This window comes from Phodopus roborovskii, unplaced genomic scaffold (genome assembly GCF_943737965.1).
Source record: "Phodopus roborovskii unplaced genomic scaffold, PHOROB, whole genome shotgun sequence".
NCBI classification, from domain to species: Eukaryota; Metazoa; Chordata; class Mammalia; order Rodentia; family Cricetidae; genus Phodopus; species Phodopus roborovskii.
This window is the reverse complement of record NW_026126480.1, coordinates 28,130,337-28,144,895: the sequence shown is the minus strand read 5'-3', so window position 1 is coordinate 28,144,895 and position 14,559 is coordinate 28,130,337. Positions and strand designations below refer to the sequence as shown.

Here is a 14,559-nt window from a genome sequence, read left to right as displayed (position 1 = left end):
TCTTGTATCTGTTGAGGTTTGTTATGTCACCTAGTATGTGGTCGATTTCAGAGAAGGTTCCATGTGGAGCAGAGAAGAAGGTATATTCTTTTGTCTTTGGATGGAATGTTCTATAGATGTCTGTTAACCCCAGTTGAGACATAACTTCTGTTAATTCTTTTATTTCTTTGTTGAGTTTCTGATTTGTGGTCCTGTCTAGTGTTGAGAGTGGTGTATTGAAGTCTCCCACTATAAGTGTGTGAGGTTTTATATGAGCTTTGAGTTTTAGTAGTGTTTCTTTTACGAATGTGGGTGACTTTGTATTAGGGGCATAGATGTTCAGAACTGAGACTTTGTGTTGATGGATTTCTCCTGAGATGAATATGAAATGACCGTCTTCATCTCTTTTGACTAATTTTGGTTTGAAGTCTAACTTGTTAGATATTAGGATAGCTACGCCTGCTTGCTTCTTATTTCCATTTGATTGGAAAATCTTTTCCCAACCCTTTACCCTGAGATAATGTCTATCTTTGAAGCTTAGATGTGTTTCTTGTATGCAGCAGAAGGATGGATTCTGTCTTCGTATCCATTCTGTTAGCCTGTGTCTTTTTATAGGTGAGTTAAGACCATTAATGTTGAGGGTGAGTAAGGACCACTGATTGTTGATGCTTGTTTGATTTAGGTTTGTTGTTGGCAGTGGTATTGTGAATATATTAGTTCTGCTTTACCCTTGGTTTCTGGTATAGTTGGATTATCTGTTGCCTACATTTTTGTGGACATAGTTACCTTCCTTGGGTTTGAGTTTTCCTTCCAATACTTTCTGTAGGGCTGAATTTGTAGATACATATTGGGAAAATCTGGTTTTGTAATTAAATATCTTGTTCTCTCCATCTATAGTGATTGAGAGCTTTGCTGGATATAGTAGCCTAGGCTGGCATCCGTGTTCTCTTAATACTTTTAGAACATCTATCCAGGACCTTCTGGCCTTTAGGGTTTCCATGGAGAAGTCAGGTGTAATTTTGATAGGTCTGCCTTTATATGTTACCTGTCCTTTTTCCTTCACTGCTCTTAATATTCTTTCTTTATTCTGTATGCTAGGTGTTTTGATTATTATATGTCGAGGGGTCTTTTTTCTTTGGTCCAGCCCATTTGGGGTTCGGTATGCTTCTTGTACTTTCATGGGCATGTCCTTCTTCAGATTTGGAAAGTTTTCCTTGATGATTTTGTTAAATATGTTTTCGGCACCTTTGAGCTGGGCTTCCTTACCTTCCTCTATGCCTATTATTCTTAGGTTTGGCCTTTTCATGGTGTCCCACATGTTTCCTGGATGTTTTGTGTTAAGGATTTGTTGGATTTATGATTTTCTTTGGTCGATGAATCTATTTCTTCTAGTTTATCTTCTGCGCCTGAGATTCTCTCTTCCATCTCTTGAATTCTGTTGGTTATGCTTGTGTCCGTAGTTGCCGATTTTTTGCCCAGCTTTTCAATTTCCAGCATTCCTTCAGTTTGTGTTGCCTTTATTTTCTCTATTTCAGTTTTCAAGCCTTGAACTCTTTCCTTCACCTGCTTGATTTTTTTTTCTTGGCTTTCTGTACTTTCCTTAAGGAATTTGTTAATTTCTTCCACTTTTTTGTTTGTTTTTTCCTCCATTTCTTTAAGGGATTTTCTCACATCTTCTTTGGGGGCCTCTATCATTTTTATGATGGTAATTTTTAAGTGGTACTCTTCTGCTTCCTCTGCTTTGTTGTTGTGTTCCATTCTAATTGGTGTATATTCCCTAGGTTCTGGTGGTGTCATGCTTGTCTTTCTGTTGTTAGGTGTTCTCTTGTATTGCCTTCTTCCCATAGCTTCTTCCAGTAGGTGTTGGTGGGGTCTTCCCCTCTCTCTCTATGGTACTTCCCCAATAGGCTTATGTGGGTCTGAGATTCAATATCTGTAGCTCTGTGTGGTCCTAGCTCTCTAGGAAGTTTCTCCACAGACAGGGATCCAGGGATGGGGTCAAGGATGAGGATCCAGAAGACGATGCCAGCAGGTACTCACAGTGGTCCTCTGGCCAATAGCTCTGGCCTATAGCTGGCGGAAGAGGGCAAGGGCTGAGCTGGAACTTGAGAAGGTTTTGCAGGATAGTCGGATCTCACTGGAAACTGGCGTTCTCCAGCTGAGACCTCTTTCTTTGGCAAAGGCCAGGATTTGGGGGTCAAGGATCTTGCCCGCAGGAACTCAGAGTCCTAGTTTTGCATTTTTATAGATCATTTCACATATGCATATGTATTTTGATCAAATTCATTACATATTCTATCCCCTCCAACTCCTCCCCTCTCCACCCAATTACTTTATTCTCCCAATCTCATGTGTTCTCTCTTTTTTTAAACCCACTGAGTCCACTTAGCACTGGCTGTATGTACATGGGTCAGGGTATTCTTTCAGGGGCTGCATCTCTGAGGAAAACTTACTCTTCTCCCCTGACAGCATCAATTGCTGACAACTTCCTTATCTATTGCTTCTCTCCAGGAACTTTTTTTTTTTTTTTTAAGAAAAAAAATGTTATATCAGAGAACACAATAATCAAGTTAGTTGCTACCTAATGATGGCTCTTAAGGGTTTAATTCTATAGATAATGATCAATGTTCTCTACCAAGGGCAGAAACAAAAGAGGACAGAAGTTGCATCAGCTACAATTGGAGATTAGTAGCAATAGGCCATGGAAATCAGAATCTTCCACAAGGAAGATTCCAAAGGAATGCGCCACTGTTTCCTTTCCTTCTCCCCCCGCCTCCCTCCCTTCCTTCCCTTCTTCCTTTCTACTTTCTTTTCTTCCCTCCTTGATCACTTATCTCTCGCCCATTTATCTCTGCATATAGCATAGGTCTGCCCTCATGTACATGCTCTGTGTTTGTTAACTGATACCAACAGGCTGAGTTTTAATAGGCAACAATAGCTAGTTTTAGTGTTTACTCCGTACCAAGAGATATGCTAAATATTGTGCATACATTTTTTTCATGCAACCTCACATAAGCTAAGAGGGCTCTCACAGCTAGGACACCATTTTACAGTTGATACTAAAACTCCAGGGTTAGGACACTCACTAAGCATTACAGAAACCTTTCTCTTGAGATTTAATTGTAGGCAGCCTTCTCTCTGCTCCTCTGAGGAAAGGTTCTTAGATAACCTGGTACTTTGAGTGAAATTCTGCCTGCAAAGAGAAAACAAGGTCATTTGACCCTTCAGAGTCTTTCTTGGACAATGGGAAACCATTCCCCAAGGTTTTCCATCCCTTGTAGCGAGGTTCCATTCCCAACTTTTACTTCCCTGGTCTATAGTTAATTTCATATTCCTCATAATCAACAACAGGAACAAAACTACTTTCCAAAGTTCTTGACTGGGGGAAAGTGGAATCATGGGAAACAAAGATGGCCACTGTCAGCTGGCAGCATTTGGGTCTGGAGATATAGGATAGAACAGCTACTCTTGGGAGTTTCCACCCTACTTCTTTTGTGAAGACCCCCATCAGAATTCAGAGTAGAACTCTGGAAACCTCCAAACACCTTCCACAGACATTAAAACCCAAGTCTTGCAAGCATCTTACATATCCTTTTCTCTGCACCCCCCTATATGCCCAAACAAAAAGCAAGAGAATACCAGTATCAGTAATGAGGAGGGTAGAACACCCATCACTCAGTTCTACCTGCATGCCTCATCAGCTCTAAGCAAGGTCACTTCCAGCTTTCTACCAAGGAGACTGAATGATCGATCTTCCTAAGAACACAATCTTGGGAATCCTGAGGAGTAGGCAATCATACCACCAGAACAGCCACAAATGCCAGAGGCAAGCATGGCATGAGAACTGACACAACTCATACAAGATATAGGCAACTGGAGGTGTGTTTAAGGGGCAACAGAAAGCAGTGAATGATGACTCTCTGGAAATTCACAAGGATATAAGTGAGGATGCAAAGAAACCATATTTGTGAAAGGTTAGACCAGGAGTTTAATTAGCCAAGAAACAATAATTCTCTTTATAAGTTTTTTCTCTAATTTTTGATAACTATATGGATGGGACAATAGTGCCTTCAGTACCCTACTCTTCGCATAATTACTGCAGCTATCAAAAAGTTCTTCTCAGTATATAACCTAGTCTTTTTATAGCTACAGCTTGATCTCTTCCCCCTTCTTAGCTGCCTGTAGGAGGGAGGTAAAAGGAGACAAGAGGTAGAACAAGTGGGAAGAAAAGTATATTATTCTTTAAATCAACATTTCTATTTTGTGGAATCACTTTGTATAAATATGCAAAATGGTTAAGGAAGATCTATCTTGATTTCCCCAACCAATAATGATAATAAACAACAGAAAGGTGCTTTAAAAGTCTTATAGACTGGAGAAAAATGAAACCTAGGATCTATTGCTAATAGAAATGTTCAAGTTGAACAGTAGTGTGCCTGCTCTTGTGGCATCTAATAATTATTACTAATTGTGTTATTATCATAGTTGTAAACATCCCAGAGGCATTAACAAACAAACACCTTCTCTGTTTCTCTATCACATCATTTAAAAAACTCCATGACATGGAAGCAAAAAGCTAAGATTCATGGTTCATGGGCACATAGAGCTCCACGGAACAGGTTTGGCTGCAACCACCTGGAGTTCTATAGACCTGTGTGGACAGAAATTTCTGTCATACCCACTCCCCCAGTGATTTAGTCCCAAATAAACACACAGGGACTTATATTAATTACAAATTGTTTGGCTGATGGCTCTTAATTATTAACCCATTTCTATTCATCTATGTATCTCCATGTGGTCTTGGGTCACCAGAGAATGCCCGGGTATCCTACCTTCCAGGTAGCTATATGGTGAACAGCTCTCTGCATTCTTCTTTCCACCTATACTTCCTGCCTGGATATGTCCATGCCAGTGCATTCACCAGAACAACTTTATTCATCAACCAATAAGAGAAACACATTCACAACACCAGAAGGACAACCCCCATCGGACCTGAGTACCAAAGATGGAGACTTACCCCATAGGTGACCACTGATGTTGGGAGTCCCCACACATGGCTTCTTCAAGTGACATGGAGATCATAGAATAAAAACCGGGCTTCTAGAAAGAGCATTGTCCCAAATCAGGTGTTTTAAAGGTCCTTTATGACATAGCATTAACACTCATTCAAAGCCTCCCTGACACCATCTCAGGTCAATATCACAGGACAAGCTCAAGGCAAGGCATCTGTATGAACATGGACCATCAGCAGGGCCATCATGGAAATTAGCTACCACATTATTGGGATGGTGCAGCATTCACACACTTCAATTATCCTATTTCTTTTTCAGTGTGAGTGCACTGTGTAAAAGTACACATACCTAGGAATTCGTGGAGATTAGAGAAGATATCTAGTGTCCTGTATCTCCCCCCTATGCTGTTCCATACTAACTTGAAGATCACTTTCTTTTAGCTAGGTTGGTGGCCAGCAAGCCCCATCATGATGAAGTTAAAGACACATGCAGGCACAGCTTGCTTATTACATGAGTGCTGGGAAGCTGAACTCAGGTCTCTGTGTTTATATGATTAGTTCTCTTACCCACCGAGCCATCTCCTTAGCCACACCTATGTAGGGCTATGATGTATTGATTAAATATATAAACTTGGACACCAAAGGTCTAGTAACATCTCCTGGCTCCCCACCCTTTAGCTGGGACTTCAACAAGGGACTTAACCTCTCTGAGTCTCAAACCTCTCAAATCACATTACTGCCCTCACATGGTAGTTAAGATTAAAAGAGTGAAATGCCCAGGGCATAGTAAATGTTAAATGAATAAATGCTAGTTATTATTATACACTAGGATAATTAAGTCATTGAAAAATTAAGATAAAGAATTGGATAATAAGAACAGAACTAAGAGAAACAAACTCGGAACTCCAAGTGTTCTGTCTCCCCAGCTGACTGTCTCTTCAGAGGAACATCTTCAGAGACATCATAGTCATCTCAGACACCAAAAACAACTCTGGAGACCTTGATCCTTTCTCCACAGCTGGTAGACCAGTAGGCAGGATGACCTGATAACCAAAACTGTTCTGTTACACCTGCCACTCTCCAGATCTTCTCAAGTTTGATGACTGTAAGCTGTACATGCAGGGAATGGATCCTCCCATGAATATCAAAGATGATTTGCAATCCCAAAGCATGGATTTTCTGTTCCCTGAGAGCTTGAGCCCAGCCAACTGCACCAAGACTGAATGGAGCCCCAAGCCAGTTGGTTTTAGAGAAAAGCTGTGAAAAGCAATTTCAGGCAGTGGTGATCTGGGTTTCTCAGCTCATTCACCCCTTGCAAAGGTGCACAGACTCTGTCAACACTACTTTCCCTTTGTGGAAAAAATGTGTGACAGTGGAAATGATGGATTTTTTTCATATGGGAAGTTAAAGCAAGATCAAGTCATAAGAGTTGACATCCCTACCTTCCCATTGCTTTTCTAGAAAATCAATACATAGATCCTGCCAGTTTCCCCAAGCTCACCTTAAGGTCTCCTAAGTGTCCCTGATATTAGCCTGGGACTGGGGTGATCTCTCTGCTCACACAAAAGAAATGAGAAACTCAGTGTCAAGGATTTGTTTCTCAAGAGAGGCAATTACCAGGAACTTCAGGAAATGTCAAGTATGAATACCTGGCAATTTTGTTGGCTTTGATGGCTTGCTTGACTTAAAGCATTCATTAGGTGGGACTGGAATATTTTTGCAGCATTTCAATTTGTAGAATTTTTAGCACCGTGCTTGAAACTGGGTTTAGCTGGAGAGTAAGAGGCACGGCAAAGTCATTCAACAGAACATTTCCTGGGAGACCCAGGAATTTATCCATCCCTATCTCCTGATAGTTATGGGGTCCACAGGAATAGAGAAAAATGTGGGCACTGCTCAATGAGTGAAGAGAGATTTTGAGAAATGACAAGCCTTTTGTAAATCTAAATGATTAGCTGAAAACCATTTCTTATGGCCAAAACACAACAGAACAGGGACCAAGTGGATGGTTCAGCTTGTAAGAGAATTTACTCTGCAAGCATGAGGACCTGAGTTCGTATCCCCAGCACACACATAAAAAGAAATGGCCAGACATAGCTGTAGTGTCTATAACCATGGCACTCTTGGAAAGAGACAGAGACCCAAGAGCTCTCTGTCTAGCCAGCCTAGCTGAAATGGAAAGTTTCTGGTTCAGTGAGAGACCTTCTCAAGGTAATAGGGAAGAGCATGGTAGCAGAAGACACACCATTTTCTGCTCTCCCATGGTGAACACGGGCATGCACCCATGCATTTACATGCATCTACCACATATAGCAAACCACATACACAAGGGAGAAGGCAGGGGGAAGGATGGAGTGAGTAAATGAAGAGTTTAATGTGGAATAAAATCACAAAGAGATAGAATTTCTTCCTGGTTTCTTCAGTTGCTTGCTTTCTTTGAACAATTGATCCAAATGTCCAAGCATCAGCTTCCTCATCTATAAAATGGTAGGGTATTCTCATTATTTTGTTCTCTGAAAACACATGCTTCATTCCCAAACCTTTGCACATGCCATTCTCACTGCCTAGAATTATTTTACCATCAGGATGGACAATTTCTTCTCACCTTGACTAAGCTCAAATATCACTTCTCATCTCTTGCCTTTATTCTGCATGGTATTGTGATCCGGGATTCTCTTGTGCATTGCTGTGTATTGATTTGTTCATTTATTTTATTTAGTCTTCTTCCTACACTTTATCATCCCCATGGCAGAAAGAAAATTGTCCATTTGGCTAATCCTCATGTCTTCAACATTTTATGCAGTGTCTAGCTTTGAACAAACTAATGAGTGAATGAATCAAAACAGCTCACAGTCACCAAGCACTTACCGTGTACCAGGTACTATTCTCTTTGTGGAAATTGCTTTGTTTAATTATTCTTCCATCTGAGAGCAACCTCATGGAGAAGATGTCAATCTATAAAGAAGGAAACTAAAACACAAAGGGACTGAATATATTTGCCCCAAATCTATGAGCCAGTAAGTAAGAGAGCAAGGATGGCAACCCAAGGCAGATCCACTCCAGACCCCACAGGTTTGGGTATTGGGTACCCAATGTCATCAGGACCTACATCCTGATTTCTAGGAAGCTCTACTTGTATGAGATTAAGTCTTGGAAAGCAAGGACCAGAAGGTAGCCCTTTGACTCAGATACCCTTTCCAAACCTTTGTCTTCCACTCTACACATGCTCACCAGTTTCCCTGTGCCAACCATGTACATTCTCATTTATTTATTCAGTGTGTAGCCATTTAGAGGCTGTTTACACACTCTGAGTGGAGACCCTAACAACTACAATACCAATTGATGTCAACCCATACACGGGTCATTGCCTGCAAATGTAGATGCTAAATACTTGGTGAAAGGATTTCCAAATAAATAAAACATTTTGAAATGCTTTTCAAAAGATCACAACAAAGCTGTTTAATGAAAGAGAGCTATTAAATGCAAAAATGCTTGCAGAGCAAGCACAAATCAATATAAGTGTTCTTTGCCTTAATAAACCCAGTGTTTCATGCATTCCCACCTCTGGGCCTTTGCACATGTTGTTTCCTTTATTGAAATGCCTTCTCCTCCCACATGTTTTCCCTGTTTACCTATTGTTGGTTGTTTGTTACTCTTTGGATCTTTTACTCTTAGCTCTTTTGGGGGTCTGGCCCCCCAGCTCCAAAATAAACCACATACAGAGTTTTATTCTGCCTTATAAATACCTGGCCTTAGCTTGTGTTATTTCTATTCAGCTTTTCTTAACTTAAATTATCCCATCCACTTTCTGCCTGTGGGTTTTTATCTTTCTCTATTTCTGTATACTTTCCTTTACTTCTTTCTTTGTGACTTGTTATATAGCTGGGTGGCTGGCCCCTGATGACCTCCTCCTTTTCTTGCTCCTTGATCTTTTCTCCCAGACTTCTCCTTCTATTTATTCTCTCTTCCTGCCATCTCCACCTATCCTTCTCCTGCCTCCCTATTGGTCATTCAGCTCTTTATTAGACCAATTAGATGTCTTAGACAGGCAAAGTAACACAGTTTCACAGAGTTAAACAAATGCAAAATAAAAGAATACAATGCATCTTTGCATCATTTTAAGCAAATATTCACAGCATAAGCAAGATTGTATTCTATAACACTTACATCCTTGTTTGTCTCTTGATCTCAGATTGAACATCATACCCTCAGAAATGTGTTTTCTGGTCTCTGCTGCCTATCATACACCATAAACTGAATTTATGCAGTTTCTTCTATAGTTCTTTGGTGAATGTTTTCTCTCCCTGTAAGTTCCATGAGAGATTAAAGAAAAAAATAGACAACATCTGTTTCATTTACCATCTCGTCCCTGCACACAACTCATGGGTTCTTAAACACTACTAGGTGCACAAACTTTTGGGCTATCATGTCTATATCATGTGATATTTTCTGAAGTGGGGGTCTATCAGGTACAGTGAAGGGGTCCCCATTGAGATAAATATTACTAAATGATATTCTACAGCATGAATATTGGTTCAGCTTGAAGCCTGGCTAATATAATCAGAACCCTGTTATTTCTGAGTGCTTCAGATAAGACCGAGAATGACACAGACTTAAACAGGATAACAGTTGGCCCTACAAGCTACTGAGACGACATGAAACAGCTGATCTGGACTTGGAACACTCAGCTGTTGGGGATGTAAATTAGTAAAACCACTTTAATATCAGTTCTCAATATCTAATATAGAAGATGCACACTGTAGGCTCATGTGTTTAAACACTTCATCCCCAGCTGGTCCACAACGTGGAAAGCTCTGGAATCTCTAGAAGATAAAGCCTTGCTCCAGGAAGTGAGTCCCTTGGGGCAGGTCTCAATGCCTGATAGCCAGACCTTACATCTATAGTCTCTCTGCTTCCTGACTATAGACACAGTGTGATCTGCCGCCTCATACTGTCACTGCTGTGCCTTAAACTGTGAGCTAAAATCAACCATTCCTAGACAAGTTGCATCTTGCCAGGTGTCTGATCACTGCTAGCAGAAGAATAACCACAACTTCACATTCTAAAACATAAATGCACTTCTGTGAATGCTCCTTAGAAAACTCTTACATGGACATGCTTCTCAATGAGAGTCATACTGAGACATGAACTAGCACACTCCTAATGGAAAAAAATCCTGGAATATATTCAAAAGTGCTGTGGGGGGCATATTAAATACAAAACTATATGTATTACATACCTAAATTGTATGTCTTAATTAAGGTTTCTGTTTCTGTGGAGAGACACCATGACCATGGCATCTGTTACAAAGGAAAACTTAATTGAGGTGGCAATTTACAGTTCAGAGATTCAGTTCATTATTATCACAACAGTGAGCATGGGTCTACCTATGTCTTGATCAGAAGGCAACAGGAAATGGACTGAGTGTCACATTGAGCAAAGTGTGGGCAAAAAAGACCTCAAAGCCCTTCCCTACAGTGACACACTTCTTCCAACAAGGCCACACCTACACCAACAAAACACACCTCCTGATAGTGCCATTCCTTTTGGGTGCCATTTTCTTTCAAGACACCACATAAATAAATTAGAAGTCTAAGTATTGACATAGCTAGTTCTCAAAAATGTACTGCTGAATACCAAAAGAAGAGAATGGGGTGAACTAGAATAATGACAGTGTGGAAGAGGAACAGCAGGCAAACATCACCCTGGGCACAGACTTCTTTTCTGAGAGAGAGAGAGAGAGAGAGAGAGAGAGAGAGAGAGAGAGAGAGAGAGAGAGAGAGAGAGAGAGAGAGAGACTTGGAACTGTTTCGAGACAAGCTTTGCCTTTGCCTACAGTGTCATTGCTCTCTTGTAAAGAAATGAACCAAATATAAGAAAATGTTCAAATTCCTTTCATTTTAGGACAAGTGTATGAGGCTCTGTATGTGTACTTGTTGTAAGAGGGTTATATGCGAACTACTGAATGGTTTGCCTTGTGTTTGGGTGCCGGGTCGTGCTGTGCAGTGCTGGCTGGTCCTGAGCTCTTACCAGTCCTCTTGCTTTATCCTCCCACTTGCTAAGATTATAGGTATGCAGCACTGTATCAGTCTCAGGTAATGTTTTAACTGGCCACTGAGAAATAAGAAGTGGGAGGAAGAGAAAGAACAGGTAGGGGAGGGATAGGAAGGGAGGAAGGTAGGAGGAGGGGAGATGAGGGAAAGAGAGAGAGAGATCAGATTCTGCCTCTGTTTCTAGACCTCAAAGGTTAAATAAACTCTCTGAGACCCTCACTTGCAAAGCAAGATTTACAATGTCCAGAGTTGATTATAAAAATGAATGAGAATCAGTTTTATCTAAATAACTTTCAGTATCGTCCACTGGGTTATTTCTTTTGAATTATTCCCTAATGCCTTTCTAAATGCATCTTATTCATGTTTATTAAACTGATCAGAGATTTTGTGTGTGTGTGTGTGTGTGTGTGTGTGTGTGTGTGTGTGTTTTTAAATACCCATCTAATCCTGAAACAAGAATATTTTTCTATTACTTATACAAAAATCATATATGTGTGTGATAAATGAATGTATATACATATCAATTGTTTATTGGCTATGATTATCTTAAGGGAAAAGAAATGAGATAGAGAACAGAAGTAGAAGAGAAAGTTCTATTTCTTTATGGTTGTTTTTAAGTGTGTACAATGTATGTTGATATCTTGCTCCAAAAATTTATTTAAAATTAATGTGCAGGTCATCCCTTGAATGCACTTAAAATGAGATCCTAGAATATAAATTCTATAAATGTCCTTAAGAAATCATGCTGCTGAAGATATAGCCAAGTGGTAGAACATTTTTAATATATAAAAACCCTGGGTTCTATCCCCAACACCATAGCAAGGAAGGTAAACAGCTCAAGCTGATGGTCAGCATTAAGCATCATACCCATATTTCCACACAGTCAGACAGATATTTAGAATGGAGAACTTGGTTCAGGGACACAACACTGACTCTCCTGAGCATTCAGGGGTCCAGTTTCACATCTATAGTTAGATATTATCAGCATCATTTCTCCCAGTTGCATGGGGCACAAATAAAGGACAACGTGGCTATATATTCAAATTGTATCCTACTGTTCATTTGAGGTGTGATTTGTGGTGCTGAGTGTCCCACAGAAACACCCATTTGATCTTTTGACATGTATTGGAGTACTCCAGAAACCTCACAACAGGCTCTCACTAATAGACAACAGTCATCTTTGCCTTGGATATAACCTTGATTCTCTTATCTCCACAGCAAATATCTTGACAGTCATCATCCTTTCTCAACTAGTGGCCAGGAGACAGAAGTCTTCCTATAACTATCTCCTAGCACTTGCTGCTGCCGACATCCTGGTCCTCTTCTTCATTGTTTTTGTGGATTTCCTGTTAGAAGATTTCATTTTGAGCGTGCAGATGCCTCCAATCCCTGACAAGATTATAGAAGTGCTGGAGTTCTCTTCCATCCACACCTCCATTTGGATTACGGTCCCCTTGACTGTTGACAGGTATATAGCTGTCTGTCACCCACTCAAATACCACACAGTTTCCTACCCAGCCAGGACCCGAAAAGTCATTGTGAGTGTTTACATCACCTGCTTCCTGACCAGCATTCCCTACTACTGGTGGCCTAATATCTGGACTGAAGACTACACCAGCACCTCCATGCATCATGTCCTTGTCTGGATCCACTGCTTCACTGTGTACCTGGTGCCCTGCTCCATCTTTTTCATCTTGAACTCCATCATTGTCTACAAGCTAAGGAGGAAGAGCAATTTCCGCCTCCGTGGCTATTCCACAGGGAAGACCACTGCCATCTTGTTCACCATCACCTCCATCTTCGCCACTCTCTGGGCCCCCCGCATCATCATGATCCTCTACCACCTCTATGGATCGCCCATCCAGAACCCTTGGCTGGTCCACATCATGCTAGATGTCGCCAACATGCTGGCCCTTCTGAACACAGCCATCAACTTCTTCCTCTACTGCTTCATCAGCAAGCGGTTCCGAACCATGGCAGCTGCTACACTCAAGGCCTTGTTCAAGTGTCAGAAGCAGCCTGTACAGTTCTACACCAACCATAACTTTTCCATAACAAGTAGTCCCTGGATCTCACCGGCAAACTCACACTGCATCAAGATGCTGGTATACCAGTATGACAAACATGGAAAGCCTATAAAAGTATCCCCGTGACCCCATAGGGCTGGCACTTGTGCCTCTGTGTAATTTGTTTCCAGATGAGAGGGTGTCCCATGCTCTGGCTGAACAGCTCTCCTTTAAGAGTGCTAACCTGATTTCCTCTCTCCACAGACTGAGCAACTCTCAGACTGGCAGATGAGAAGAGAAGAAAGAGAAGAAAGGAAAGAATGAATCTTGTTTTCCTTTATGCACTCCTTTTCACAAAATTACACTGACAGCCAGTTCTCGCTGGCTTAAGGATACCAGTGGGTTATAAATGCCATCATACTGTGTCCAATAAAGACCACAGTAGAGAAGTAGTTAGTGCTGGTACCATCTACAGCCACTAGGAAACAACCACTCAAGTATGTGTCCACTAGGCCACTACAGTGTGTAGCTGAGCTACATTCTTCTTCTAATAGTTGAGGTCATTCATCACTTCCCTGCACCATTTCCAGCAGCTAACATGGCTGACTGGTTTGGGATTTATTCCCCAAGAAATCCTTTTTCTTAGACAGGACTGTCGTTTCCAAGTGGTCCTGGAAACTCTGGCTACAGAATGACAACATGGGGAAAGAGAAGTGTCAAATACCATCCAGACTGTTACTGGAATGTCTACGGAGAGGCTCCAAACAAACATGACTACTATGTCCCTTAGACATGGGGTCTAAGGTGTAGTTTTCTATTTGCCATAATGTATAGATTTTATGTCTCCTCCAAACAAAGACCCTGCTGGGTGTGCAGGGGAAAGGAGGAATTCTTGAGCCCAGAAAAACAAAAAATCAAGCCCACTCTTGCTACTGTGTCAATTTACCCATGTGTGAGCTGTACATGATCCTTGCATTCAAAATCACTTTTTTACTGTAGCAATGAACACACTTCCTGGAAACACCTTCTATGTGTCAAGTTGTTAGCCCTGTGTCCTTGCTTGCTCAAGCCCTCACCAAATGCTTTCCATGAAGTAACCTCTTAAATGAAAATAATAGTTAGGGTGTCAGAAGCTGCAGCTCTTCTGGTGAGAAGGGATGCCTAGCTCCCACCATAGCCCAGCCCTAAGTAAGATACAACTGCCATGGAGTGGTAGTTATGCCAACCACCAGTCTGTCCTTTGATGTAAGTGACTCAGTTAGGTGGTGACTGTTATCAGTAAAGATGTTGGACTCAGATGCTTCAAAGGTGATAAAATTTATTTATTATTCTCCCCTTGCCTGTTCAATGTAAGAACAAATCTAGGATGCAATAGAGAGAGGCTTCCCTGAGAACTGCCACTGTATGTGCAGACACAGAAGGCACACATATAGACATGACTATATTAAACTGGGCCTGTGGTGTGCTTTAAAGGGGATATCCATGCTAGAGTCCCTATTATTTTGCATTT

The 14,559-nt window shown here is 41.1% G+C and overlaps 1 protein-coding gene across 1 annotated transcript in view; it reads left to right on the top strand.

The window, feature by feature from the left end:
- Window positions 1-13,417, top strand: part of Gpr139 (G protein-coupled receptor 139) — a 45,697-nt gene extending 32,280 nt beyond the window's left edge. Inside the window, exon 2 of the mRNA XM_051192046.1 lies at window positions 12,262-13,417. Within this exon, the coding sequence (XP_051048003.1) occupies window positions 12,262-13,196 (935 nt within the window). The 3' untranslated portion in view covers window positions 13,197-13,417. The remainder of the gene's footprint in view (window positions 1-12,261) is intronic.
- The last annotated feature ends 1,142 nt before the right edge of the window (window positions 13,418-14,559 follow it).